Source organism: Agelaius tricolor, unplaced genomic scaffold, assembly GCF_023055355.1.
Source record: "Agelaius tricolor isolate 1412-34295 unplaced genomic scaffold, bAgeTri1.0.p SCAF_16, whole genome shotgun sequence".
Taxonomy (NCBI): Eukaryota; Metazoa; Chordata; class Aves; order Passeriformes; family Icteridae; genus Agelaius; species Agelaius tricolor.
In genome coordinates this window covers 2,086,524-2,103,512 of record NW_027269276.1, presented here as the reverse complement: position 1 = coordinate 2,103,512, position 16,989 = coordinate 2,086,524, and the positions used below count along the sequence as shown (strand labels likewise).

At 43.1% G+C, this 16,989-nt stretch overlaps 1 protein-coding gene across 6 annotated transcripts in view; it reads right to left on the bottom strand.

Moving 5' to 3' along the window:
* MEGF11 (multiple EGF like domains 11) overlaps positions 1–16,989 on the bottom strand; it is a 254,494-nt gene that overhangs the window by 160,241 nt on the left and 77,264 nt on the right. For all 6 annotated transcript variants that reach the window (XM_071441164.1, XM_071441163.1, XM_071441165.1 and 3 more), the window contains exon 6: positions 8,592–8,684. In XM_071441164.1, the coding sequence (XP_071297265.1) occupies positions 8,592–8,684 (93 nt within the window). The remainder of the gene's footprint in view (positions 1–8,591; positions 8,685–16,989) is intronic.

Sequence of the window (16,989 nt, the reverse complement as noted above, 5' to 3'; positions counted from 1 at the left end):
AAATCAAGGATAAATGAGGACTTCCCACCCTATGGAGGCTGAGCTAAGTTCACACAAAATTAGGGTGAAGCCTGAGGACAAATCTCAGCGTGTAACACTTTCCCTTGGAGCAGACACTGCCCACGTTGAACACCAGGTTAGTGGGAGGGGACATGGACGATGGGGACTGCTCAGTGCAGCCAAAGAGCAGCTAAAATACACCCAGCTGCTGTTTCCTGAAATAAAGTATTTTAGGATCTTGGTATGTAGACTCTGAAATGTAAGCCTAAACAAAGAAACCCTCAGTACCGGGGAAAGCTGTGTGTTCATGTGCCTGCCTCCCCTGCCTGGGCACACTCCCCGCTGCTCTTGCAATGATTTCCTGCCTGTGCCTCGGCTCTCGGGTATCCGTACACAGCCAGGCTGGTGTCTAACACTGTGTGATGAATATCTGCCATTTTCTAGCAAATTTTAGCTGCTGGAGGCCTGAGATAAATTTTAAGTCTAACTTTTGAATGAAACCTTTGGTTTCCCTTTTTGATTTCAATCCTTAAACATTGCCCAGGAAATAGTATTTTATCTTAGAAGAACAGCAGCTTTTAAAAAATCCTAGGAGCATGGGATGGAGCAGTAGGGCCTTTCCTAGTTGTAGCACTTGTCTTTGGGGACAGTAATTCATAACCCAGCAAAAGTCAGAATAGGCCTCGGGCCTCTCAAGCTTCAGGTGCCTGAAATGGCTCCTGAGGGATTTCCTGATACTTTAGTATTGGACAGTGAGCAGAGCTCTGCCCTCTCCAAGCATGCCTTGGAATCCCTCACCATGTCTCACACAGGGAAAAGTGGTTTAGAAGCTTTCCCAAGGACCACTAATTTTTGTGTGTATTTTTTAGCAAGCAAAAACCCCAGAAATACTTTTGAGTGGGTGTCCACAGCTGAGATTTTTGCCAATGCTTTGCAAAAGGAAATTTTGCTCTTTTTTTCCAAGTGACAACTCTTAGTGACCAGGCCATAAAATTATACCAATGGTACTTTTAAATTGATCTAAAGTCTGTTCATTTGTGTAGTGCACATTTAAAGCCACATTATTGTAAGATGCTCCAGCAATGAAACTCAGCATTAGCAATTCACTTCATTAAAGAGGATATTTTAGTAGGTTCTTTCTTTTATAGCTATTACTCTATCTAAAGTGAGAAAAACCTCAGTCAAATTAATAAAACTAGCAACTCGTCACACATACGCTGCCTCTCTGTGAAGTCTGCTCTGCTCTCACCAGTTTGGCAGCCTAAGGAAGATGTATGGGAGCCAAATTCCCTCTTGCATAACCACACAAACCTGCACGGGAATGCGTTTAGCCCGTTCAGTGCTTGTAACCATGGTTTCATTTACTGAAAGTTACCCTGAAAATTCAAAGTTTTAGTCAATCATCAAGCCATTCCCCAGATGAGAGAGCAGCCACACAGTTCAGATGTGCTCCAGGTTCAGAGGGGCTGTGCTTTGGGAGGGCTTCACTGCTGCTCTGTTACAAACACCTCAGCAACACTGAGCTGGTCTGGGACACAACTTCCCTGGACAGCCCTGCCTGCACCCAAAGCCTCACACCCAGCTCTCTGCTCCAAAACCTAAATGCCTTTTCTCACTCCCTTTGGAAGCACCAGTCCCTGACATCCTGCCCTACTGACAGGCAATCAGTAAGGCTTTAGACAATAAGATTTGCTCACAGCTTCCCTTTTCAGTTTTCAGCGGGAATTCAGTGTTGGATTCAAACTGATTTTGCAGAGATACTCAGCATGAAGAATTGCAGTTCAGTTCCATGGAACACAGAATTTCCATCCTGCTCAGGGACAGCTCACCAGGGGCTGTGCCCAGGTCACTGGGTCTTACCTGTTCTCTCACCTCCCGTTTGTCAGCTGTGAGACCCAAGCAATGTTCATGCCCTTGCTCATCCTGGATGACACTCAATAACTACTGGCCCCGATAAAAGAGATCCTCACCAACCTGGTTTCCACCTCATCTCATGAGTTCCCATTCAGGTAATGGCTTAGGCATTTATCTAACTTAAGGAAGTTAAGATTGTTCCTTATTGACTTTAAAAGGACTATTCATATGTATGAAGTACAAGGCTGGATCAAGCCTTGAGAGCAAGGCACGAGCTGGAAGACAGAACTCCAGGGACTGGAACAGACAGAGTCAGGTCAGCTCAATTGACTCTTCAAATCATCCAAAAGAGGGAGTCTCAGAGAAGAGCTGAGAGTGCTGGGGAAATAATCTGTCACTACCTTGGCTTTAGACACAACCAGCTGATTTAGGGAAGGAAGAACTGTCCCAGACTCTGACAGGGAAGATGAAGGTGAAAAGTAGAAGGACACAGGGTGCTGAATTTCTATTTTTCACTCACTTTAGTACAAGACTTAAAACAACTGGCAGCTGATCTATTCATCACCAATGAATCACACAGAAGTACAGAAAGCAGCTCCTTCCCAGAGTAAATCTTGGATCTACTTTTTCTTTTTCAGGATGAACCCTTGCCCTTTGCCCAGCCCTGTTACTGTGGCAGAAGCCCAGGCTCTTATCACTCCAGTACCTTTCCATAAGCTTGCAGCACCTCCCAAGTGGTTAATTCATGGAAGCTGAGAGGATACAGGATACACATCCCTCACAAAGTGAGGAGAAACTGCCAAAAATGACTGGGCAGATATCAACAGCTTCAGCAAGAGACAAAATATTCCCAGCGAATGAAAAGCGACGGATCATGCGGGTTTAATGCAGCCAAATTATCTGTGTAAAAATACACGCAGGACATGCTGCTGTGCCACCAACGGCACTGCACAGCAGCTTGTGTTTACATCTCATTCCCTGTCACAGGCTGTCCTGCGTGGGCTGGGCCCAGGAAGAGCTGCTGCCACAGAGCCTGGGAACACATGAAACCCAGGGCCTGAGCCCTGCTGCGTGGGCCCAACATCCAGCAGAGGCAAAAATTAAACACAAGCGGTTTACCTGATTACACCAGTTCAGCAGTGATTGAAGGGAGATGGGTGTTTTTTAAGTTTAAGGAAGAGCAAATTGTTAGAACTGAGAGACAGAAATCAATTCCACTCTGTAATTGCTACGGAAAGATCCTTCTATGAGCCTCACTGGAGTTTGATTTTGTACATTTGCATCTCTTTGCATGATGCAGTTGTCACTGAATCTGCAAATCACATCAAAATTAAGCTGTAATTTGAGCTTGGCTTAAATGAAAAGTGTGTTAAAACTTTGAAGTCCACATGCTATGGGTATGAAATCCTGTTTCAGCTAAAGCAATAATTAAGACTGGATCGCAATTGCAGTTTAACAACTTCAAACAGATCTTTAGAAACCACCTCTAAACCCAGCAGCTGGAATGGCAAATGAAACACTTGGGCTGTGGTGGAAACAGGGACATTGTACCTGTTCTGTGACCTCATCTGGCACTTGGGTACAGTAGTCACTGAGGTACAAACCCCACAGTGACAAATCCCAGATGAGCCATGAGCAGGTGTCCCTTAGGGACAGGCTCTGGATCTAAGCAGCAGCCCACTAACAGCTTCGAAGAGCTGTGGTCTTGCACCTTCACAACTCTTTGGTGGACTCTGGTGGTTTCCTGGTCAGTCTCTTCCTAAAAATCTGAGGATGAAAAATCAGCTAATGATTCTGGCAGATCAGCCTCCCACATGAATTTTGTTTGAGTCTGAATTCATGAACCAGGGATCTTTCCTTTGAACTTCATTTCCTCTCCAGAAATAGTTCAAAGCAGTTGGAGAACATGAATGCCAAAATCAAGCCTGAAAACCACCACAGCCTCACTTTAAAACACTTCATTTTCCTCCTGAGAGTTCTGCTGTTGCTTTCCATGGCTTGTCAAACAACCCCGTTCAGATTTAGCACAGAATCTGCTGTTCCCATTCATCACGAGTCTCAGGACTGAGGCACTCCAGCTGCTCCAGGGCTATACCCTTAAAAGTGATCTTGCTGTGATGTTACAACAGCCTGTTGTTGTGACCTTGGCTATTTTTGACAAAGAGATAAAGATGAAATAGGTTCTTGTTCCTAATGACAGCTTGTACAAAACATCCTTTCCAAGGAAAACTATGTTATCCATATGTATACCTTATGGATCAGGCTATGCCAGACAGCAGCACTATAATCTCTCTCCCCCAGGTGACACAGCAAGAAAAATGGTTTGGCTTTATTATGCCAACATCTCTTTAATTACACTTTGGGAAAGTACTGTGTTTTCTCTCAAAACTAATAACAAATCAAACACTTTGAAAACCGCTTTATTTTTTCACTACAACCTCTGTGTTTGTTTACTTGGAAATTTCTCAACCTGGCACACGCAGTTTTGGAAGATTTTTGCTTTTAATTCGGGATTCTTGCCTGGAACTTTCTTTTTTCCTACCTGTTGCCCTTTTTTGAGAATGCCCTATTAACCAGAAAGATTTCTGTGACCTTCCTCACAATAAATAATGTTCATGAGAGTCAAATTGGTCTTCAATAAAATTACCTGATTAACATCTTGAAAGAAAGATCACCTTATTCCTCACAGGCCCGATGATTTCAATTAAAGCTTTGTATTAATTTCACTTAAGTTTTTTAGCTGTTCCTTCAAAACTAATTTAACAACCACCTAAATATTTAAACAGGTGAAAACCTTATCCTATTTGTGTAAGGATAAGCTTAAATTCTTTGCTGGATGGTGGCCTAAGGGCCTGTAAATACAGATGGCTGTGAGCAAGACCCAGAAGAGGCCAGGTAACCACCAACAGGCAATTATATGCCCCCCAGAACTTCAAGCCAGTATATCATACTGTTTGAAGCTAATTGCTTTGAAATAATTGGAAAGGTGAGCAGGTAAGTTCACACAGAGCATTTGCAATCTTGCTTTGTATTTAAAAAACCAACAGTCCAGATTGCATGGACAAAACAGGCATGATTCAATAAAACAAGTTAAAAGGGAAGGGGAAGGTATGCAGTGGTCTTTAAAAAGGATTTTCCTTTTAATTTTTAGCATCATTAAAATGCTGAAAACATTTTGTTCAAGAGCTTCTTTAGTTAATACCTCATTACTTCTCTTTTTATTGTTATGGTAATCAAGCCTTAATATATTGCAGCTTTATAGCATGAAATCAAGGCTAGGCCTGTGGGCATGGACAGATGTACAACAGCATGCAGTAAAACACAGGTACAGAGACATGCAGAGCTGAATATGGCACTGGGGTTTTTTATAATTGTTTAGCAATTCATCTGAAGTTATTTTAACCTTGACAACAGATGAACTCTAACATGTACCATGATCACTCACTGGAAAGCTGCACTGAAAAGCAAATTTTGTAACTGTTGTCTTACAGGCTGGGTTCTAGGAAAGCATGAAACCAAGTCTGAGCAAGATGATTAAATTGTTTGCATGACTACAGGCTGTAGCTGTAACTATTCAAAACATTTAATTGAGAATATTTTAGCCAAGGGAGAATGGTAATGCTGGGGAACTGCATTTTACACCAGGACTTTGCCTCTCTGTGGGAAATTGGGGCTCAGTGTCAGCATTCAGACCCTCTCCAGGCATGGGCACACCAAGAAAGAGGAATATTCGGGTCTGACTTCTGGTTCTGAAGTGAACTTGGACCTTGTGCTGGAGCTTTGCGAATGGTTGAATTTCACCCATCAAATCAAGTGAAAGTTAGAAATAACTTTTAGAAAGTTATAATGGCTGTGTCTGCAGGGTGTTGAAATTGTATCTCAGCAAGAGTGAGCATCCTTAGATCTTCCCCGAGTAAATGACAACACACGACCCCAGTGTCAGAGAGGCTCCCCCTCTCAGCGGCGCCTTCAGGAGACATCGCTCAGGAACCATTCCAGCTCCTGGGAGCTTTGCTAAATTTAAAGGGAGTGTTTTGGCTGGCAGTCCCTCTCCCAGTGAAAGCGCTTCAAACAGCCAACATGAAAAGCAATATGCCTGTGACTGCATCGAATCCCTGATCCTGAGGGATGCCTTGGGGAGTTCTCCAGCCCAGGGTTTGGGGTGGTACCATTGACCACCAGCCTGGCTTTGTCCCGAGCACACCCTGCAGGAACATCCCAACAGCCTTTGGCACTGCAAACACGAGCCCTTCACTGGTTACCAACAGTCACGAAGGAGCAGAAAGAAACTAGGTACAGGTGACACATTATTCCAGTAGAAGTGAAAATTGTCTTCCACATTATAACTGGGTAACAGTAAAATATGATTAAACACATGGATCATGTAGCAGAAAAACGTGGCTAACCTCAGTTAGGCAAAGCTTCCAGATTTCCCCTTTCTTGGAAATATTGGGAGTAACGATGTGCTGTATTCAGATGAAATCTGTTGCTTTAAACCTTTGAATTTAAACAAAGTCTCCTAACAATGAATAGTCCAGTCACCCAAATTTCTAGTGTCAAGCACAAAAGTGAGCAGCTCTCAGGTGCAGTAAATCTGACTTTCCCTCCTAGGAGCATTTCACTGGGCAGAGCCTGTGGGATCAGACCCTGGGACAGGAACACATGTTACCCAGCATATAACAAGGGGAATGAAAGACAATGGGCACTATAGGCCAGCAAACACACTAATTATATTAATAAAATGAAAGCTTAAATTTTGAAGCTAATCCTGGGCTATCATTTATAAAAGTTAACAGGGCATATTTAATTTAGGAATTGGCTAACACTTCTCTTTCCACCACTGAAACCTCATAAATGAAATATACTGGATCCCTGCCCAGTGCGGAAATAAAAGTTATGAATAATGTTTCTATCTCAATCATTGTCAGTGCTTTAATATTCCTAATTACTTTAAAAAGCTAAATATTCAATATAGGAAAAACCTTCTTTTTCTTTTATCTCCACTTGCAAGATTAGAGCAATTTAATAAGAGTCACTGGGTAGTTTTAGTCCACAAGACCATTCTGTATTTTGACATCTTATCCTTTCCTGGCCATTTTTACACAGAATGAAGGGCTTTTTACTCTATGAGTGCACATGTGTATAAATGTGTAATCTGTATCTGTACGTCCTTATTGTCATAGTTTTTTTATTATTATTATTTTTAACTTCTGTTAGTGCTCATGTACTGTACAAATACTCAGTAGTAGGATAAACTAAATCTAGTACTATGAATAATAAAAAACATTACATGAGTTCCTGAGAATCTATACAAAATCTCACAATTAATGTTGTGGGGTTTTAAAAATATTTTTAAAGAGAGATATTCAATATATCATGATGCCCAGTTTTCCCCTTGTCTGCATTCCAGGTAATCCCAAAATGTTGCTCCAAACCCCACAGTATGGCCTTTGTTTGCATCCTTGGAATCATATAATCCCAGAATGGTTTGGGCTGGAGGGACCTCACTGATCATCTCATCCCAACCCCTGCCATGGGCAGGGATGCCACCCCCACACCAGGTTACTCAGGACCCTGTCAACCTGCCCTTGAACACTCCCAGGGCTGGAGCATCCACATCCCCTCTGGACTAAAGTCCTTCCTCCCTGCTCCTTTCCTATTCCCTCTTCTGCTGGAATGTTCAGCACAGCTGCAGACAAACCCCCAGGAACCCATCCAGGAATCTGCCCCACTGCCTTCAGCCTCTGGTTGTGTTCACCCTCGGGCACATTTACCTCCCATTCCCTTCTAACTCCTCCCTCTATAGATCCCTCCTCTGTTACCTACTTCTTCTTAAGATCCCAATCAATTTGGGAGAGAGGGAGGAAGCCAACACAAAACAAAACACCCATTCAGCTTCACTTCACAGCACCTCTACCCATGCAGCTTTATTTACTTGCCTGATGCACAAATTGACTCCATTTATCAAGCTTATTCCTGCTTTGTCAATAATGTCTCAGGCCTGTGTTACGTCACACTCAGATGTTTGTGCTGCCTGCTCCATTCCAGCATGAACCAACCACTTCAACTCACCGTGCCCAATTAAGAGAGTTTAACAAACACAGCCTTGCCAGCTGAAAGAATTGAAAGCCTCAAGTGTGGATTAATTTCCTAGCAAAAGGTGCAGAACTCCCAACTCCCATTTCCCTGACTTTGGCAGTATGGATTTAAGGAATGGATTGTGAGTCAGAGGAGAGAATCTGGGCTGCCTGAAAAGTCAATGGCAAAACTCCCCCTGGCTTGAACAGGACAGAATTCTATCTGGAGAGAGTGCTTTCCAAACAGCTCCAACACTCCACAGAGTATTTAATGAAGAATGTGCTGTATTAAAGATTTGAGAGAGAAAAAATTCTTTATAGAGCTCTATTATCTGTACTGGTGTCCTAATAACAGGACCAAAAGCATTAACAGCATCCTCCACTGCATTTCACATTTCTTTGCAAAACACAACCAAAAAAGTCCAATGTCATTATCCTGGGAAAGGGTATTTTCACATATTCATAGAACCACAGAATGATTGGGGTTGAAGGGACCTTAAAGGTCATTTTGTTCCAGCCCAATACGAACTTTTACAAAATAACCAGCAGACAACACTCATTTTTCCATTCAAATAATCCAAGTTCTAAGGCCACTGCTTTATAATACCTGGTTTTTAATAGCCACACATATTTTTATCATATTTTGGTATCTTTACTCACCACTTGAGCAATCAGTCCCTCCCCAGCCTGGTTCACAGTGACACGTGTCAGGAGAGACACATCTTCCATGCACACACTCCTCTGTGCACAGTGCTGTTGAGAGAAAACAACACACAGCATTGTAAACATATTAAGTGGTTGCTAAACATACCCTAAACAATGCCTTAGAGAGCAATATTTTGTTTAAAAATATTAAACAGAGCAAACACACACAAAAAAATTACTCACAAGATTTAATTATTGCTAAGTGACCAAAATAAAATATAGGTCTCTTGACAGCAATAAATTCATTTGTCACCTCAGCCCTGTAATGAAAAACTCACACACCAGAAATTCCTTTGGTTAGCAGTTTTGCTTCGTAATAAAGTTTTTACCAAACTGACATTTATTATTATTATATTACAGAACAGCAGCTTCTTATACTGCACTCAAATTGCAACTGCTCATAAGACAAAATGGAGCTCAGTCTTGAAAGTATATTAAGATCCAAAATAGATTTCATTTAAAAAACAGCTCCAGGAAAATAAATAATTTTACTCCATGATGCAGTGGCTGTAAGTGCATTTTTGTCTTCTCAAGGTCAGCCAGTGTTCCATAACTAGAGTTCTCTGGGTCACTGGTAAAATATTGGAAGTTTGATATCCTCAAGCTCAAACCAAGACAAACAGGTTGGCTGAGGAGCAGGTTCATGCAGGACTGGTTCTTTACTCTTCCAAATAACAAAGCTCATAGCTTTTAGGATTCTCTTGTCCTGTGCTGTTTCAGTGTCTGACAGTTTCCAGTGTGTGCCCATCACATACTAAAGAACCTGGAGAGCACTGAATAACTGCTTTAAAGACTGAACTTTGTTGCTTACTACCTTGTTTCCATTTTACCACTGAGGACACTGCCAGAAACTCCTTGTGCCAGAGATTCAAATTGGATAGTTAAGCTGGAACACATCATTTCCATCTAGACTAACATGTATGAGTTATTAAAAATATGAAGCAGTGGCAATGAGGTCACTGTATTAAATTGTATGTACCTATATATAAAATACATTATTTAGTTCATACATAATCTATGGTCGTACATCCTGTGTTTTTATATCAGGTGGGAAACATGAGTATTGAGTTTACTTAACCAAGAACTGCCTGAAGCTGGATTACAAAAGACTTATCCCAAGACAAAGATAAGTTCTTCCTGTTCACACCAAGGCCAGCAAAACTGATTTGGGAAGTAGCTTTGGGGTGCTGTAGTGAAAATGGAGCTGAACCACCCAATTCCTTTGAAATCAGCCAGCAAAGCTTCTGGAAGTTTCCCTGATCTGCAGGTGGAATGAAAGCTGGAGCCCTTTCAGTTCCCAGATCCCTCCTGCACCAGAAGTTCTCCACCACTGCCTTGTTGCTTTGAATGACTCCTGCCACACCTGACACTGGTTGGACTCCCACACCTTGGACCCACAGCCAGCTGCCAACAAAACTCATGGAAACATTTTGCTGCCTATTCTCTGGTTGGATCATTGCAGACCAAACCCACTGAGCTGTTCACAAAATATTTAAATCCAACATCAAAATGCAGGTGAACTTAGAATAATCCTGTGGGACAAACTTTCCTGCTCTTTATCCAGCAGATCCCACGTGACCAGTGATTAGAACTCTGCCTCGTTAAAAGGACTGCAAGATCTTTCTAAATTAATCATTTCCTTTCTACGTTTGCTGCATGTCAAAAATGCAATTTATTCTTATTCCATATCTTGTGTTTAGACAGTATTGCAGTGGGCATGAAATATTCATGGCTAATCTCTAGTCACTAATTGTCCTAATCTTTTGTGCATTTATTTTACTCGAGTTAGGCTTTCTGGAGACAGCGAAGCATCCTGCTCTACAGCTGTGGGATGAAATTCAGGACAGGATATTAGATAAACAGGATATTCCAATAAAAACATACACACCTTCCTACAATCATTTGAAAATGGCTGGTTATCCAGAACGAGGAGAAGTTCACATGTAGAACAGTCACACATTTATAGGTTTTTATTCAAACTACAGTAAACTAAAAGATACAGGATATGCTGGGATAGGGATACCTTGGGAACTGTGTCCTGCACAGCTTTGGCTGAGAGTACATTTCTCAGTGAAATTCTTTCTAGTTTCACAATAGATGTGGAAGTCAAAGCTGAGATTTCGCTGTTGCCTGTATGGACATTTGCAATAATAAATCACTCTAACATGTAAAATGTGTAGCATTTTTTACCCTTTTAACTCAGCCATGTTCTCACCTCAAGCCAAACATTGTGAGTGAGAAGGTTCATGGGGAACTGGTTCTTTACTCTTCCAAATAACAGAACTCCTGCACATTATTGCTCTAAATTTAGTTGATTTCCACACAAATTTATCACACCTCAACTATGTTAACATAAATATGAAATAATAGTAACTAATTAGGCAATGAAGCTTCCTTGATCACTTGTCTAGCTGCAGTCCTATGGGAAGAGTGCAACGTGAGACTTAGCAGCAAGACTCAAGAGAGAACTCCTCATTCTAAGGCACTCAGACACATGAAAAATAATAAAAAATATAATATAAAGAACTGTATCCTTGTTTTCAGGTGTTCTGAAGTCCCACATCGTCGAAGATGACGATGTTTAATGAGCAATTAAAGATTCAAGTAAGGTGAAGATGCTTCTTGGAACCGTGGGCTGCCTCATCTCTGGTTGATTAATTGCTAAACAAGTAGCTGTGAGCTCAGAGCTCACTAGTGACTAATTCCAAACGTGGGGGTCACAGAAAACCCCCTTTTTTAAACAAAGAAGCTTTGACAGAAGTAATTTTATTTAAACTGGCAAACAATCAGACTCCTGCACTGACTGATTCAAATCAGGCTTATAAAGGTCATATTAGGGTACAGCTCTAAAGTTTTACCACAGCAAATAAAATTTGGAATTTCTCCTATAAAAGGGAAGTCTTGCCTTGCTCAAGTCTTTAGAGTTTAAATTAATTTTTCATTCTATTAACATTCAACATAATAGGATACAATCGTCCCCAAGGCATTCTTCATAATACACTTTGTACAGTGGTTTGCAAATGATCCTACTAGTTAATGGAACTATAAAAATTACTTGCACATAAAGGTCAAGAAAAATAAAGATAAGTATATACTTTCTGACACTGTCCTGTTCAACACTCAGCTAAAGGCCCCTGGAGTAAAGAAAACTTGTCCTAATGCAAGGAATATAATTCCTCCCAGCATAATAGCCCAAGCACTTCAACCTTTGGAATTCCAGACTTTTTATGTCTGCATTTTCCCTCGACCACTTCACTTGAGCAATCCAGCACCTCATTGATCAGTGTGTTATTAGCATTCTTGGCATGAGTTTGACATCAGTTTGTAGTTTGATTCAGCCTGGTAATAAAATGACCTACATCAAAGCCCTGCCAAAATGCCATCTTTGTCGCAATGTGTTTAGCATGAGTTATTTGCCCACATTCAAGGTTACACAGCAACTGCTCCTTATCATGCAATAAAGGCAACAAAAGGGTTCTGTAACAATCCATTTGATGCTTATCACTTACTTTATAATTACAGACTGGGCTTCTTTTAACATATAAGGTCAATCCTCAGGGAAATAGACCTAAAGATTAAACTCTTTTCGCACCTGAAATGGCTGCACTGAGGAATGGATGTCAGAGAAATGGATTCTACTAGTGCTTATTCTTTAATTGTTGCCCAGAATTTGAATTCCAATATGATAAATGGTTTGTCTGTGTCTCCTCTCCACAAAGGTGTGAAGTGTCCAGAATGTTGCAATGAGGAGAAGGGCTCAGTGGAGCAGACTGCAGAATATTTCCACTGCAGAGTTCCTTCAGCTACGGGGCACCACAGGGAGTTCATCCCAGACAAAAGCAGGGATGGAGAATTGCTCTGTCTTCCTTGATGCTGCATTTCTCTGTATGGAGCCAAATTATGATGTTGCAGGGTTTAACTTTCTTGTTTCACCCTGTGTGACACCCTGCTCATCACATCATCCACCCACTGACTGCTGGCACCCACTGAGCTCCACAGAGGGTGAGGTGCATTTAGGGAAGAGTCTCATCCTAGGGGAACAAGTATGGAGTGATTAACTTGAAAAATTTTCCTTGTCCAAAAATACAACCTGTACATTTATTTCACAAAAGACAGAGTCACAAACAAGCTAATTTGTGCTTGCACTGGAGTGTGGTAACATTTGTGGTGGTCCTTAGAACCTGTGGGAGTTCACAGCTACCGACCCAGCAACTTCCATCTGCCATTGTCCCACTTTGCCGTGCCAGACAAACAAAATCCCTCCCAAACAAAGAGCAGGGTAATTACAAAGTGTGAAGGACCCAGAACAGGAATCAGAAATCACTGCTTGGGCTGTGCTCGCTCCCGGCAGCGCGGGCAGCAGGAGCCGTGCCGGAGCATTCCGTACACGCCGGAGTTTCCTGGGCTCTGTGGGACTCCTGCCCAGGATCATAGAGCAGCCAGGAGGTGACAGAAAGCATAAATAACTGGAGATACATTATGATAATGGAAAACATTGCTACATGGAGATATGGATGCTGCTATGAGACACAATGAGAAATTCGGGCACTCGCCTGGAACTGCACAGAATGAACTGGTTTATTTGGACTGCACACGTGGCACAAGGTCATTGCCTCAAAAGATCTTCTTTTCTCTGTCTTACCTCTGCCAGGTTTTCTTCACTATACACTGATCTTGCCCAAACTGACCAATTTCATTTCTTTTCTGTGAACCAATTGTAAACATGCATTTTTTCTTTTATGTTGCTGGTATTTTAACTTCAGATTATTTAACCAGTTCACCCCATTCTTGATAGTTGTTGGACTAAACAAAGCAGAAATTTAATGGAAAAGGTGATGTTTTCCTTAAATATTTAATACATCTCCCTAAAATAAAAAATGGCCTGTAGCCATTTTAGCCCATTCCTCCATTCCCTTGTGCCACTTTTAGGGAAAAGAGTGATTTTGTTAGGTGAAATAGCTGTTATCCTATGTCTAGTGGTTTCAGATAATGCAGAGAGGTCAAAGTAGATGAAAAAAGATGAAAAAGATTTTTGCTCCTTATCCATTAGGAATCTGTTCACTCAGGGCCTCTCTGGTGCTTCCATCTTAATGTACTGGCCTGGGTCCAGCTTGTGCTGAGTCTACAGTATCAGCTTCATTAGATCAGCCTGTAGTCAGCTTTTGGCTGTGCTCAGGAAAGGGAGCTTGGATAGCACAAGAAAGATGACTACAGCTAATGCATCCAGGTAGGTTTTCCTCATTCTTAGATTATTGCTTATTTGTGGAATGGACGATTTCCTCCCTAAATCACTGACTTTCCATCAGGAATCAAGCTGATTTGATGGTTTCCTGGATAATTGCTTCAATGAAGTGGGATAATAGCTCTTTGCATTGCTTAATGTCTATTTCTGTGGTCATCACTCAGGATACATTCATTAATTTATCACCTTGGAAAGCACTTTCATGCAAGGTTTAACAACTTCCAAAGATGAAGAGATCTCAAAGCCTGCTCAGGCTTTGAGGAATTTATTGTTTCAGTGCATAGCAACCCTTCTTTTTCATCTTCCCATGAAAGTACCAGTGAAAAACACAAACCCAAAGAGATCAATGTGAGCAAAGGAAAGATGAGACTGATGCAGAGCAGATAAGATCAGTGGGTCACAAGATCAGCTCCTTTTCCTGTAGGTGCAATTCCAGCACTTCTTTTGCAGGTTTGGAATGAGACACTCTGCATCAATGCAATCAGAACAGAATCAATGGTCCTTTTGTTGTCAGGGACATGGGGATCTCTGGCCATTGCCTCAGTGAGGTATTGATCTGTTCCGGGTTGTGTTATCCTCAGTCCTGACTCCCGGCCAAAGCTCAGGGATTAGGCCAGACATGACTTGTGGATGTCTGAAGTAAAAGAACTGTGGAGATCCATTTTGAGGATTTTGTCTTTTCCCAAGAGCAGAATTTGACATGTGTTGGTGTCATCACTGACAACAGATCAGTAAATCCCTGTATCCATTTGCTGGGACAGGAAGATTTGTTAATAAGCATAAACTCCGTGGCAGTTTTTTACCCTTTCTATCAGCAGGTAAATAACAGCCTGGGGTTCTGGTCACTATCAAGGGGAACACAGAGCCTTCCACATTTTTGAGTGTCCCAGGCTTGTGATATGGACTAGTTTAGTGGTCCTGGAATAATTCCATCCAGATCTCCATGTTTCAGACTCCAAGGGCCCTTCAGTGGGAATGCTCACAGTGTACTGTCGCTTGAGGAGCTGGCACTGATGAGAACCTCCGTCAGTCCATGTTGCAATCTGCTGCTTTAGGCCTTACTCTAGGGAGTGAATAGGGAAGTAAACTGTGCCAGGGTAAGGGAAGGGCAGGGAATAGCCTGCCACTTGTTCTGTGTGCCCTGAGACTGGTGAGGCACAGTTTGGAATCCCAGGCTGGTTGGTTCTGAGGAGCAGCTGAGCTGGAGCAGCACATCCCTGAGACAGGAATGGCATCGCATCACTGACCATAAAACAGTGACAGTGACAGAGAAGTTTAGAGCCTGCAAAAGGAGAGGTCGGGGGAATCACACATTTAACAGAGTCTTTGTGGCATTTTGATGCCCCATTGGTTTCATCTGCTCTGATGGAGAGAGGGAATGGGAGATAGCACTCACCATTTAGTGCTGTCTGAGCAAGAGCTGCAGAGCAGCCTCCTCGTAGCAGCAAATGTCAGGGAGCATGACTGGGGTCAGGAAGCTGAACTCTGTTGTACCTTTGGCTGTGTTAATAAAAAAGTGCAGGAGTTGAAGGCACAAAAAGGGGTGGTGGAAAGGCACTAAGAGACTCTGAGTGCTCAAGTGCATCTGCCCTGCAAAGCGGACAGGTTACAGGGCTGGGTAAGAGCAGCAAAGGCAGGAGGGGGTTCAGTGTACGAAGGAGGCACATCCTGCAAGAAAGACAGCGCCTGATGCAAACAGCTCCTGACTAACTCACACCTCAGACCAAGGTCAGACACATCCACACAGGGACTCCTGCTCAGCCCCAGGGCTCCAGAGGAATCAGGGGCACCAGAGCCTGGGCCTGACCTTGGGGCAAAGAGAGAAATTGCTCCTTCTGGTGAAATCATGACCCAGAAGTGCCAAATCCCTTACCACTTTGTTGGGGGTTAGGATTTTTCCTTTTGTTCCTTTCTTTCACGGAATTGTGTCCCATCTGTTGCTAAGAGACAATAACGACCAATATTTAAGACAGATTAAAGAAATGGCCAAAGTAGGAGAAGGGTGCAGCTGGTGCTCTCGTACCTGCGGGGTTTTCTCTTCCATCTGATTGGGGGGGAGACAGGCTGCGGCCATTGTGGGGAGAATTCACCACCACTGTGAGGCTCCATCTCCTGCTGTCTGCTCCTACAGCGAGTGAAGCTCAGCTTGTGGGAGCAGCTGTTGCACTGGAACCTTATTAACACCCTACCTCAGTAAAAAAAGGACCCTCACCATCTCGGGTCCCTCAGGGGAAACTCCTTTCCGCCTCCAGAGGAGCCTCTCCCGGCCGTGTTCAGCGGCTCGGCTGCTGCTGCCCAGCCCCACCATTTCTCCGCCACTGCTTTGGGTTTTTCAGGTTTTACGCTCCCTGCCAGACACCCTGCAGTTCCTGCTACAGCTGCAGAGTTTCTGATACATTTCCTTTGCTGCTCTGGGGTCTGCTCACCCCTGCCCTGCCAGCGCTTTGCTGCTGCGGCCCATTTTCCCATGCGCCTCGCCCGCCATTGCTGCGTGAGGGGAAGCGCGGCCGAGCCCGCGCCACAGCGCCCCCTGCTGGCTGGGCGGCACCACCCTGCCCGGGCGGGAGCGAGCAGCGCCGCCTGTGGCTGTGCCCGGAACTGCAGCGCAGGGGAAGCGCCCGCGGCCGGGAGCGCTGGGCTGGGTTTGGGGTCCCTTGCTGTTGTTTGTTCGCCTTTGTTTGACACACACACCAGTAAAAAACTCATTCCTTTGCCCATCTCTTTGCCTGAAAGCCAGGTGATTTCAAAGTTATAATAATTTGGAGGGAAAGAGGTCATGCTCTCTGTTCCAAGGGAGGTTCCCGCCTTGCTTGGCAGACACCGGTCTTTCAAACCAAGACAGTTTTAAGGCTCAGTCTTTCTCATTGCCTTCACAGAAAGTGAATTGGAGTCCAGAGAGAACTCATCAGGGAGCAGCTAAATATTGATGATTGTTGATCCTTTGGGGCCTGCAACCAATTTTATGCATTTTCTGTCATTGCTTCGAGTAGAAATAATCATTGTATTCTGCCATGTTGAGAGGCAAGAGTTACACTGAGATCAATTCTGCTGATCAATGTTCTAATACAATATTATTCTGTGGGACAATTTCAGCATTTAACTTTTTCTGGT